Source organism: Heloderma suspectum, chromosome 1 (genome assembly GCF_057233095.1).
Source record: "Heloderma suspectum isolate Gila_16-S chromosome 1, 16-S_ref, whole genome shotgun sequence".
Taxonomy (NCBI): Eukaryota; Metazoa; Chordata; class Lepidosauria; order Squamata; family Helodermatidae; genus Heloderma; species Heloderma suspectum.
In genome coordinates this window covers 395,353,578-395,367,090 of record NC_139458.1, presented here as the reverse complement: position 1 = coordinate 395,367,090, position 13,513 = coordinate 395,353,578, and the positions used below count along the sequence as shown (strand labels likewise).

Here is a 13,513-nt window from a genome sequence, read left to right as displayed (position 1 = left end):
CTTGGAAATCTGGCCTTTGGGGGGCGGTTCCGTGGGGTGCCTGATTTGGCTTGCATTTTTGAGCCAAGCCATGGGTATTCCATGAACTCCAGGGACTTTTTGCATACATGGTTTTGGTGCTGGATGCAACTTGTGCAAATCTGTGTAATTTGCACAAATTTCCGTAATTTGCACAACTTGTGGCCATGCTTTACTCAATTTGCACAACTTTGCGCAATATTCAGCCAGAACTTGTGCAAATAGAAAAACACAGAAAACCTACTAACCGGCCCGATTCACTGCAGACTGAGTCAGGACAGTTAGCGAGAAACAGATCAAAGTTTTTTGGGGGGCAAACTGATGAAAACTCATGAAGCTCCACCCCCACAAACGGATTCCTTTGACATCTCTACCCACACCTCCCAAGGGCCCACTGACAAGAGACTTGCTCCTCCTCCTTACCATTGCAACCTGCTTGTTCACTTGCCTCTTGCTCTGGTCCAGACAATGATGGTAGGGAGGGGGAGGAGGAGCAGTAGAGGACCCTGCCTAGTTGCTCACTGGCTCTCTGCTTGTCAACCAAGCAAGTGGTAGCTATGAGGAGAATGAGAACGAGGTAGGGATGTCAGAGAAATCCGCTGCGGATTCAAATGAGGCCGGATTCTTTGGAATCCGGCCTCAGGAATCCGCAGCGGATTGGGACCACTTGCCTCCGCTCCAGGAGGACTGGAGGCGGAACGGCTAGGGATGGACGAAAGTCACTTACCTGTCCTTGAAGCTTGTTCGCGGTGGGGGTGAGGCGCTTCGCTGCTCCCCCCGCGAAGTTCAGGCCGGGGGGGAGGCTTCCCGCCTCGCCCGGCCGAAATTCAGGCCAGGGGGGAGGCTTCCCGCCTCGCCCGGCCAAAATTCAGGCCAGGTAGGAGGCGCCTCGCCTCGCCCGGCCGAAATTCAGGCCAGGGGGGAGGCTTCCCGCCTCGCCCGGCCAAAATTCAGGCCAGGTAGGAGGCGCCTCGCCTCGCCCGGCCGCGAACTAAAAAGTTTTTTTTAAAAAAAAAAAACGCCCCCGTGATAGGCTACGTGACGATTAACGTAGCCTATCACGGCTAGATCTGCAAAGTCAGCTGTGATAGGCTACGTTAATCGTCACGTAGCCTATCACGGGTGACTTTAAAAAAAAAAAAGCGCGTACGCTAATGGCGGCCCCCATAGGGAGCCGCCATTCGCATTCCTTATTTGGTCGCTGTAGTCTACGTAAAGATTTACGTTGACTACAGCGACCAAATAAGGAATGGGAATGGCGGCTCCCTATGGGGGCCGCCATTATCCGTACGTGCTTTTTTTTTTTTAAGTCACTCGTGATAGGCTATGTGATGATTTACGTAGCCTATCACGGCTGACTTTGCAAATCTAGCCGTGATAGGCTACGTTAATCGTCACGTAGCCTATCACAGGGGCATTTTTGTTTTTTTTTCTTTGATTGGAATGGCGGCGGCAGCCGGTCGAAAGACCGGCTGCCACTCCCGCCCCGTGCGAACACCCGCCGAACCGCTGGCCGGACCCACTGCCGGGAGGGACATTCGGCAAAGGTAAGTCCCGTCCCGGGGGTGGGGGGTGGGGGGGCGGAGAATTTCTCCCCGAAACGTGTTCGGGGGGCCGAACACGTTGGCGCACGGCCCCCCGAAGTTTCGGGGAGAAATTCTCCGCCAACCCTAGGAACAGCACTTGGCTGCTTCTTGCTAGCCACAGCCGTTCACCTCCTCCCTGTCCCTGCCGATTGCCATGTCTTTAGGAAAAAAATGGCGATCGGGAGGATGTGCCTATAGACGTATACACAAATAGAGTCATGAATCTTGTGTATAAGTCTAAGTGTCCATAGGCTAATACGCAAGATTCACGGCTGTATTTTGTGTATAAGTCTATGGGCACATGCAATCAGCAGGATGTGCCCATAGACTTATACGCAAAATAGAGCCGTGAATCTTGCGTATAAGCCTATGGACACATAGACTTATACACAAGATTCATGACTCTATTTGCATAAAAGTCTATGGGCACATCCTCCTGATCACCATTTTTTTTAAAAAAAAGACATGGCAATCAGCAGGGACAGGGAGGAGGCGAATGGCTCTGGCTGGCAGGAGGGAAGGTAAGCGCCCCAAGCCAGTTCCCCCCCCCCCCAAATCCAAGTGGAGCGGAACCGCTCTGGAGGATTCCGGGGGGGGAGGAACAGATCGCTTCCCCCCATGGATTCCCCACTGGAACAGATGGTGGGGAATCTGTACACCCCTAGAACGAGGTGCAAGAGCAGCTGGTGACAATGGTGGTGAGAAGGTAGACTCACTGAGGGAGGGGACCCATTGAGGGTGTCTTGCCCAAGGACCCTCAAAAACCTGGAGCCAGCACTGTTTGCATTCCAACATCGGGAGGGCCACATGTTCCCTACGACTCATGTACACTCAGCCAAAGCTGCACCTTTTCTTTAAGGGCCAGTCCTTTAACAGTCAAAGAAGAGTGAAGCCCGTATAGCTGGTGATTGTGTCCTGTTCTGACTGAGCTCAATCTCTGCATTTCCCTGCTTCTGCAACTGCATGAAATTCGCTTCCTTTACACTGAACATTAGTCCAAGAGCGCAATCTCCATTCCACCAGCAGTACATCTTGGGAGGATGAATACCAATAAAAATATGATCTTGTAGCTCAGCAGAATTCTAGGTGCTTATATCTCCTTCATTCAAAGAGGGGAGGGGAGAGAAAACCTTTTGGCTTTCCCCCATCTAATCCAAAGCATGAATTGCAGTGGACTGGCAAAGGAATAAATTATACAGTTGCTCAACAATGTGGTTTAAAAGCTCCTCCAGAATAATGCAAACTTAAAAGCACCAATGTATTCTTATGAAATGACATAAACCTCAGCGGGTTCTGCACAGCCTCTGTCGCATAATGCCAGCTCAGTCAAGAAGTCCCTTTGGGCCTGCTGGGGAAGGCAGCTTTTTCCAAATACGTTGAACACACAAGCCCAAGACTGAATGCAGGATGGCTGAGATCAGGGCTATTCTGGTGCAGACAAGCGATGTACTGCTGATAGGGGAGGATTAATGAGCTGGTCTGCTCATCCGTTGCAATTAGGAACAACACTGGAGCTATTCTGGGGCTATTTCTATGGCGAGAGGACTTGAACCGCGGCTTATCGGAGCCCAGCCACTGGTCGGTCTCCATGTAAACCGAGGGCTGCTATAAATATAGGATCACAAAACCAGGAGCAGCATCATGCATGTTGCTCTCCTTTTAGAAAGCAAAGGGCTATTTGTCAACAGTCACACAGCAGTTTTCATAAAGGGCAGGACTAGGGAGAGGGACTGGAAGGATTTTTTTTCATGTCACTTTATGGAAGCTCCAGTTGCTCCAGTATTAATTGTGGAGGGGGCCACAAGACGCGAGCAAAGGGCTGGATGCGCCTGGTCTCGTCTGATCTTGGAAGCTAAGCAGGATCAGCCCTGGGTAGTACTTGGATGGGAGACCGCCTGGGAATCAGGCTTCCTGCATTGAGCAGGGGGTTGGACTCAATGGTCCTGTAGGGCCCTTCCAACCCTATGATTCTAAGACCGAATCCAGGAGTGGCTGTGGGGCTTCAAAGGAGTGGCTGCAGTGGGAAGCTGGGGTGGGGACACACAGAGACAGACTGTTTAAAATCAGTCAATATATGTTAGCCCTGTTTTGTTAGTGGGATCGGTGATGTCGTGGAGCCAGGGCATGCAGGGATGGAGCAACAGCACCTTTTTATTAGTAAGGACACTGATGTCATCTGCCACCCCTCCCAGAATTCCCTGTTCCCTCTGAGCTGAGATGCAATCCTCACAGTAACTGAGTGTGTGTGTGTGTGGCGGGGTGAATTTCGAAGCAACAATATATTGTTCCTTGTTGTCATGTAAAGTATTTTGGGGTGGCTTGATCCTGAATGGGAAATTAAGACCCATTAGCTTTACAAAAAAACTGCTCCTAGCAGATGAAAACTCTTAGATCTGGTTTGTTGGTATAGATCAACACAGCTGCTTGTGTAACCCACTGGTATATTTTTCTTTAAGAATTCTGAGTGGGGATATTCCTGCGCATGTTCAGTAAAGGAGTAAGATAGGGAGTAGTCACCATTTTAGGCAGTTACCAAAATGCAGGTGGAAGAAGCTTGCTTTCTCCTCCCTGTAAGACCCTGAACCCTTGAGACAGGTTAGTAGGGAGGCTTCCTTTTCAATTTTTTTTAGAGTCATGATTTTTTTTCAAACACTATGAGTTCCTTGTTTGTTTATGTTCTTCTATGTTATATAAAGGGCTGTTTAACAAGTTGTTCCTGTGTTGCTGGATCCTAGTCCATTTTGAAAAGATTGCTGCAGAGCTGGAGTGAACAGAGTAGAGACTGTTTTATTTTTTCAGCCAGCAGAAAAGTCAAGCTTCAGAGAGAAGTTTTATTTATATTTTTGCTGTGGGATCAAGCTGAAAGAACGAACTAGAACTGTGCTCTGTTTTGTTTTGGTGATAAGTGAACTGTTATGCATGTAAAATTATTACATGTGCATTATTATTGTTTTTAATTTAGATATTAAAATGATATATGTTAATTGTCCCTGTACAAGGCCTTTGCTGTGAGTCTCTTTAGAAACCCTGAAGAAAAGTGTTACATTTGCAATTTTTGACTCTCCTTGGGAACTTGTTTATGGGGACTGTCATGATGAGTGTCTGCACTTCAAGATTGTTCACTATACCACTGAAGGGGATTTATGATCGCTGGAGTCTCTTCCCTACTGTGCTAATGGTTTTCCAGGAAGAAGACATAACAAGAGCCTAGCTAGATCAAACCCAGGCCCTGTTGAGTCCAACATCCTATTCCGCCCACAATAGCGAACCCCATGCCTCTAGGAAGCAGTTCTGAAGTTAGGTCATTTTAGACCTGGACGTCAACAGTCTTATGGAGGAGTTATGATAGTGCTCTATTCTGCTTTGGTGAGATCTCACCTGGAGTACTGTGTCTAGTTCTGGGCACTGCAGTTTAAGGATTTCAACAAACTGGAACATGTCCAGAGGAAGGCAGATGAATATGATGAGGGACCCGGAGACCAAGTCCTATGAGGAAAGGTTGAAGGAGTTGCGTATGTTGAGTGTGGAGAAGAGACAATTGAGAAGTGATAGGATAGCCATCTTTGAATATCTGAAGCGCTGTCACAAAGATGATAGAGCAAAGGGGTTTCCTGTTGCTCTGGAGGAGAGGTCCCAAAAGAGTAGGTTCAAATTACAAGGAAAAGGATTTCAACTACCCATTAACAACTTCTAGATGGTACAAGCTGTTCAACTGTTGCACAGACCACCTCAGAAGGTAGCGTACTCTCCTTCGGTAGAGATTTTTAGGCAAACGCTGGATGGCCACCTATCAGGGGTGTTGTAGAAGTGGATTTCCTGCATCAGCTGGGTTGGCTAGATGACCTTTGAGATCACGTCCAATTCTAAGAGTAGAGCAAACCCCCCCCCCCCTTAGTAATGTATATTATTTCACTTACTTCAAGATTTGGTAAGCCAGCTGTGTTTTGGGATCATCCTGCTTATTCTGCTAAGAGGGCCTCCGCAGTTCTGCCCTGTTAGCACCACAGCTGGAAGCCCTCAAAGCAGTGGAAGCTGGTGGCTCCGATGTCAGTGGGCCTGTGAATCTGCTCCGAGTTTCAGTCAGAACCAGTTCTGAGTGGTTCTGACTGAAACCTGGAGCAGATTCACTACTCCACTGACTTGGGAGCCACCAGCCTCTACTGCCTTCAGCAGGTCATGCGTTCCAATGAGCTTCACACCAGCACCTAGCACTGAGAGGCACCCTGCCTCAAAACCTGGAGGCTGCACATCGCCGTCATGCATAGAAACCAATGATAATAGTGCGTTAAAGGGGGATTTGAGATAAATGCATGGAGGATAAAGCTAAGCCAGTGTTCATCACCTCATCTTGTTGCAGTGGATGCCATTAATTAGCTGTGCAGTGGGTGAAGTACACTCTTTTGTCTGTCCTCAGTCTTTTGCCAGTCGGTTTCACTGGATCACTCCAAGCTCTAATTATTACAAGAGAGGGAGAAAAAAACCTCCTTCTATCCACATTCTCTACACCATTCGTAATTTTAAAAACCTGCATGTAGCACAGCCATCCCCAATCTGGTGCCCTCTAGATGTTTTGCATTACAACTCCCAGCATTCCTGACCATTGTCCATGCTGGCTGGGGCTGATGGGAGTTGAAGTCCAAAACATCTTGAAGGCACCAGGTTGGGGAAGCCTGATTTAGAGTGTATTTGGAGGCTGATTTTTATTATAGTTTCAGAGACTGACACAGACTACAAAAGACGGCTTTTCAGAAGTCTTCAAAGCCCTAAATGGCCTGGATGGCTAAAGGACCACTCCCTCCCATATGATCTTGCCTGTCAATACAGATCATCTTCAGAGGTCCTCCTTTACATGGCCCCAAGAGGGCCTTTTTTTGTGATGGAGCCCAAACTTCGGAACTCCCTTCCTCAACATGTTCACCTTGCCCCTTCATCACTTTTGGCACCAGGTGAAGCCTGTCCTGAAAGCCTGGCTTTCAGTGATACCTGGGATCCATTTTAGCTGCTGTTTTTATTCTGCTGCTTGTTGTTCTGCTCATTTTGGGGTAGGGTTTTTTTACAGTGATACTTGACTTTTATATATGCTTATTATGATATATGGATTGATTTTGTAAGCCACCTTGATGACCCTTGTCAAAAGGCAAGTCATAAACCTGGCCAATGCATACATTAATAGCAAAAACATCCATCCACGTGGAAAGCCTCTCCACACGTTTCATTTTTAAGGGCCAAACTACGTGCAATGCAGCAGACCCACAAGTGGATCTCTTGATGTCCTTGTTGTTGTTTTTTAAGCAGCTGCTTGAGGGGAATGGGCAAACCACGCTGGGTGTGTTCAACCCTATGCCATTTCCCTGACTAAAGTTGTCACATACCCACCCCAAAACTGCTATATATGCTGGTGGGAATAGACAGGTGACCCAGTGGGGTCAATGTCAGCTTCAGGAGGAAGGAAAACAGCAGAAGGTAAACATCTCTCCCCCAGAACAAATTGCCCCTCCCTTCAAGCCGCTGTATTCTCTCTCTCTCTCTCTCTCTCTCTCACATACACACACACACACACCTTCCCATCCATAGACCTGATCCAATTTGCCCATGATGCTGCATAAATTGGGTTTTAGAAATTTAAAGAGATTTTTAAAAAAATATTTAAATCACCACCCCTGCTTTGTGAAACACACTTCAATTCTGCGAAAAATAAACTGCACACACACCCTTCCCCAACTTGAGGACTCCAGATGTTTTGGACTACAACTCACATCAACCTCAGTGACCATGGCCAATGGTCAGGAATGTTGGGAGTTGTAGTCCAAAACTGCTGGAAGGCACCAGGTTGAAGAAGGCCAATATACACACAGCACACGCGCACGCACACATAGAATACATGGTAAGGGTGGGGAGAGCCTGTGGCCCGCTGGATGTTGCTGGACAACAGCTCCCATCACCTCTTCCCATTGGCCATGCTGGCTAAGGCTGATGGGAACTGGAATCCAACAATGTCTGGAGAGTCACAGGAAATACAAATCTAGAACCATGCATCAACATTATCAGCTGTACTCTGGCAAAGATTCCTGAGGAGACTTCTGGGCAATATGGAACTCCATAAGTCAAAGAGAAATTTGGGCAAGGAGAAGTAGAGAAGCATCCTTACAAACTAGCCAGTCCTTAAAACAAACTATGCAAACTCACCCTTTTGGAGGAAAGTTCTCCATTAAGCCGCTATCTTTCACACAAAACAGGAGCCAACAACTCCTGGCCCTTCGCTGCATTAGGAAAATTCCATGAGAGAGAGATAGAAAATCAGGAAAGAAAAGACTACCACTGTTCAGAGGAAGCAAAAGATAATAATCAATTCTTGTAGAAAAATAGTTTAATAAAAGGCATAAAATTTCAAGAAAATATCTGCATAGTAACAACATTGTTTGGCAAAAGTGCACAGAAATATACATATCTGGGGTCAATATACATCATTTCTTTTGATACACCTTCCTTCACTTTGTTCAGTCTATATAGATTTGGATCTGAAAAGAAAAGAAAAAGCCCACTGCAGCTATATAGCTTCCCGGGATCGCTTCCACAAAGATGAAACATTTCTCTAATCGTTCTGCATTCATACTAATTGGAGGCGCAATTCGTCAGGAAGTTCTCCTACATGCTGAACGGAAACTGCATGAAAGCACTCATTTGCGTGGCTCTCGTGCAGGGAACTTTACAATGGACTATGCCCAAGCTTTAGACTGGCAAATGACAAGATGATGCTAGAAAATGGGAAACCTCTAGAGGTGACTACTTGAGAAATGCTAGTGCACCTAAGTGAAAGATCAGTGGTAAATGAATGCTGAGTTTACATACAGACGTGACCCAAATAATAAAAGAAAGAGTTTGGGAGGCAAATTGAAGTCAAAGCCTGATACTGTTGAAAAGTGGAAGGAGCAGGAGTCCAAAAGACCATTCCCAAAAGGAGATACAGAAATAGTTACCATTCTGAATATGGGTACTAAATTAGTCAGCAATACACTTTTAGCTGGAAATTGGGGAACGGAGGGTCTGCAGTGGATTTTCCAGGGAGAGGGCTGTCGTGTTATCAGCACACAAGAGATATACCTCCATTTTATTTTGCCTTGCTGCTTCCTCAATTAGGATTCCTGCAAATGTGAATGTGTGTAATATATATGCTCCAAGTGGTGTAAAAAGGCAGCTGGTTAGCAGGTGGTTGGCTAAGAGCAAGCCTGCATAGTGGCTATGCACCGTGGAGGCTGGTGGCTCTGATGTCAGTGGGGTGGTGTCGCCGCTCCAGGTTTTAGTCAGAACACTAAACGAGCCATCCAAGGTGCACAAGCACCTTGGATGGCTCCTTTAGAGTTCTGACTGGTTCTGACAGAAATCCGAAGTGGATTGACTGCCCCACTGGCATGGGAGCCACCAGCCTCCAGTGGCTATGCAGCCTCCACGGAACAGATGGGGAACACATTTCCACAGGCCCACCTCGGGCATTGCCCCCTTTCATGCTGCCGGTTCGCTACTTAGTACCTAACTGGAAATATGGGATACCATACTCCAGAAAGGTGCCAGGATATTTCTGCAACATACCAGCATGTGAACTACAGCACGTATATTGCATTTCCCCCTTGTGGACTAGTAAGGACCAGTACATGCCCTCTGCAGGTGTCAGAGATCAGAGACGCTGACAGTGTGAATAGGCACTGACAAAAAGCCATATGTGGATATGCCCTATCATGACCAGTAATTTTCCCACCCATGTAATTATCACTTTTTTGCTCTGCATTTACACGCCACAAAAAAAGTCATCTCCCTGGGAAATGTTTATGTTGACAACTTGTGAAATGACTTTTAGATGGAAAAGGAGAAGGGGAACAAGTTCAATCATCAACCAAAAATGGAAAAAAACGAAGGGAGAATGAAGTGTTAGAGAATACTAAGGCCCAACTTAGACCTGATGACAGCCATGAACTATACTATGTAGCTGCCATCTTATTTAAATGCTCCTATGTGCACCTGTCCATACACGTGCAGTGTCAGCATGCCACTGGTACGCTGGCCCCGGGTGGACATGTTTCTGGTGTACTAATGCTGCACACATACTAATCAGTTGCCCACCACACGTATGGTTCATACGTGATCATCTTGGTCTAACTAAACCATGGTTTATCAGACCAGTCTGAGAATAGGTATTGTTCCCACACTCTTCCTGCTCCCCTTCTGTCTCATGCTTTAATACAGTACTTCCAGACTCTTATAAACCATTGTTTACTGTCACATCTGAACTGGGAAACTGTGATCTAAGAAACCCCAGAGGTGTTTAATTAAGGCATGGAAGAGAAGGGGCAGATGGAACACCTGGGCATAATGTTTGATCTTGGTTTGATAAACCATCTTTTCATTCAGCCTTCCCCAACCTTCAGATGTGTTGGACTATAAGTCCCATCATCTCTAGCCAGCACCATGCTGGCTGGGAATTATGGTAGTTGTGGTCCAATACATCCAGAGGGCACCAGGATTGAGAAGGCTGTATTGGACCAAGATACATGCATCTAAACTGGGTTACCGACGGCGACCGTACGTGCATCTAGATTGGATAGGAGCCACAGGAAACACTTACGTGGGTAAGTTATCCTCCTGTTAATCACATCAAGCTCCCCAAACCCTTTGTGAATGGAAAGCTTAACTAGGTAGGAGTATTCACTAAAGAAATAAGAAAAAGGACACACGCACACACTCACAATTTCTAAAACACTTTTCATTTTATAATCAACCTTTTTTTACATGAACAGAAACACACCGGTATTTTGTGCGAAAAAATATTTTAAATAAACTTTGCTTGTTCTTGATCTTTGTACATTCTGATATACATATGTAACAAGGTTTATGGCACTATAACCTGAATCAGAAAAGGGAAAAAAAATAATTGCTTTTGTGGTATTCCTTCTTCTAAATCAAGCCAGCCACCTTTGCGCTATTTTTTAAAAAATATTATTATTACTGGGCAGCCAGCTGTAACTGGTTTGAACACTCAAAATAAGAACTCTTTCCATTCCCAAAAACTATTATTGCACAAGAAGCCAGTAAAGGCATATGGCATAAAATGGTCAAGTCCATTGGTGTTAAAACATCCTATCCTATCCCATCCCCACTCCCACCCCCACCCCATTCCCAAATAGAAAAATAGTACCGGAAGATGAAACATGGCAAATAAAGATTTTCTCTAGTCAGGAGGGCGAGAAGTGATTTGCAGATAGTTTAAGCTGCTCTGATCTTTGCACCAGCAAGCATTTTGCTTAGGTTTTCTTCAGCAAAGCCTTTGCAAACTCAAGGCCCGTGTACTTAGTTGTCTTTTTGCTTTTATTTTGGCTGGTTGTGTTTAATTTTTTTAAACATAGCTGTCTTCGGTCTATGAACCCGCACAGACTACTTAGTCATAATCTCTACAAGTAGCTGAATCACCAAAAAGGAAATAAAAATATATAGTGTCCAGTTTCTCTCACACGCACATAGATTTTTTAAAAACTGGTTTCTTTTTAAGCATCTCTCCTTCACCCATATATATATATTTTAGAATGGACTTGCAACGGCATTCCCCATTACATTTGTGAAGTCCTCGTATTTTTAGAACCTTTTCTTCAAAACATTTTTTCATCCAGAGTTCGTCTTACAATAACCTCTCCCCAATAAAGCTAAAAAAACCCACCCCTAAACCCACCCATGCCTCCCAAGTCCACATCAAGTGAAGAATACGATCGTCGGTCACATGCTTCTTTACCATCACACGACAGTCTCCACCCCAATTAGCTTTGGCGTAAGAATTCGTGGTGTGACTCCATTGTTCAGATCTTCCTCGAACTCCAATAACTGCCCCATAAAATTAAGGTTAGGAGAAATGATTGGTCGCTTGCCTTTGACAAACTTATAGGCATCAGTCATGGTCATCCGTGTGTGCTTCATAAGATAAGCAATGACGATAGTGGCTGAGCGGGACACCCCGGCCTGGCAGTGGATAAGGAGGCCTTTTCCACATTGGTGAGCTTCCTCTGAAAAAGAACAGAAACAGATGCAGATGTTCACTTCAAGATATAAGCTCACAATGCATTCCACAAAATAAGCACCCAGCAAAAAAACACACACTTACCTAGTTTGGAGGGAGAGAAAACACTCTGGGGCTGTTCACACAATATGCTAACCCACACTCAGTGGTTGAGTATGGGTTGTTGTTGAACTGTGGGTTGTTTGTTGGACCATGGGTTTGCTTATTGTCTGAACCCAAGACATTTTCTGCAGGGTGGCTTGTTAACCATGCAGTATGGCTTGTTAACCACCCTGCACAACCCAACAACAAACCATGGGTTCTCAAGTTGGCTTGTTCAAGAAAAATAAGCCACACTGCATGGTTAACAAGCCACCCTGCAGAAAATGTCCTGGATTCAAACACACTAACCCATGGTTCAGCAAACAACCCATGGTTCAACAACCCAATATGCAAACAACCCATGATTCAACAACGACCCACACTCAACCACTGAGTGTGGATTAACGTGTTGTGTGAACCCAGTCAAAGGCTGGGTTCACATGTAATAATAAGCTATGATTTCACACAGCCTTCCCTCCAGATGTTTTGGACTTCTACAATGATGAGCACCAGCAAACAAGGCCAATGGTCAGGAATCCTGGGTGTTGAAGTCCAAAATATCTGGAGGGTACCAGGTCTGGGAAGGATGATTCAGCATTTTGTACATCAGCCGCTGCTCAGGACCATGCACTCCCCTCTCCTCCTCCCATGTGGCCAATAAACCATGATTCAGTTTCACTTTCCCCAATTCATGGCTTGTCGTTATGTACAAACCAGTAATTGTGGTTCAAAATAAACTCTAGTCAACTGATAAACAAGCCAATGCTGAGTCAATGCTATTAAGTGTGAAGCAGAACAAAGAGTACAAAATGTATGCAAGCCATGCGTGCTTTGCTTCTCTATGTCTCTGATAAGCAATTCTAAAACCTAGCCTAGTTTCTGTCCATTGCAGTGGGGAACAAGGCCAAAAATCCATTCACACCTCTCCTCCCCACCACCCTCCATTTCCAGGTTATTCTCGCTATGACAAATTCCTATGCAAAAGCATTATAAATATGGTGGTGACATATTTATGCTGAGAGTAATACATACTATGTACACTCACACACTCTGTAAGTTACACTTATAAGTTACACACTCACATGGACACACACACACGTTGAATGGAGAGTGTTCAAGAGCACCAGTTCTTCTTGCCCATTCATCAGATATCATGGAGAACATGCACAAATGAATAGCAGAGGGTTTTGCATACTATCTAGTCAACAGTCTCCAAGTGATGTTAGAAGATGTGGGGATTTTACACACCAGCCAGTAAATATGCATAGTGTTCAAGTGAAGAATATGTATACCGACCAGGAAAAGAATGGACTACCCTGTTTATGCTGTCAACTTCTTTTGAAAACCACACACACTGGCCAGGCAATATGCAAACCCCACTTTTATGCCCTTTCATTTATGCACATTCTCCGGGGTGTTTGGCCAATGTGCACAATGGCCTACATTAGTGCATATTCTCCATTCAACTCACATTGCCTACAACAACTTAATACAGAATCATGGTGTGGTGAGAAATATGGAGTTGTGTATATCCAACAAAAACACTTATATGTATCTAACATGTGGGATCTGCAGAAAAATGTTGCAGTGTGGGGTGCACCTGTTCACACAAATACCCTCTGAAAGTGGGGGGCAACAGCCAGAAAAGAAATTACAGAGGTGCCATAAGGACAGCAAAATCAAGATTGGTTAAGTTATACCAGAGAAGAGAAATATGGTTTGCTCTAACTGCCACAGGCAAAAGTGATGCCTGCTCCCTTCCCCAACCCTT

General features: G+C 45.4%; 1 protein-coding gene across 1 annotated transcript in view; it reads right to left on the bottom strand.

The window, feature by feature from the left end:
* Nucleotides 1–10,339: 10,339 nt before the first annotated feature.
* Nucleotides 10,340–13,513, bottom strand: part of DUSP10 (dual specificity phosphatase 10) — a 66,111-nt gene continuing 62,937 nt past the window's right edge. Inside the window, exon 4 of the mRNA XM_084828739.1 lies at nucleotides 10,340–11,647. Coding sequence (XP_084684865.1) covers nucleotides 11,382–11,647 — 266 coding nt within the window. The 3' untranslated portion in view covers nucleotides 10,340–11,381. The remainder of the gene's footprint in view (nucleotides 11,648–13,513) is intronic.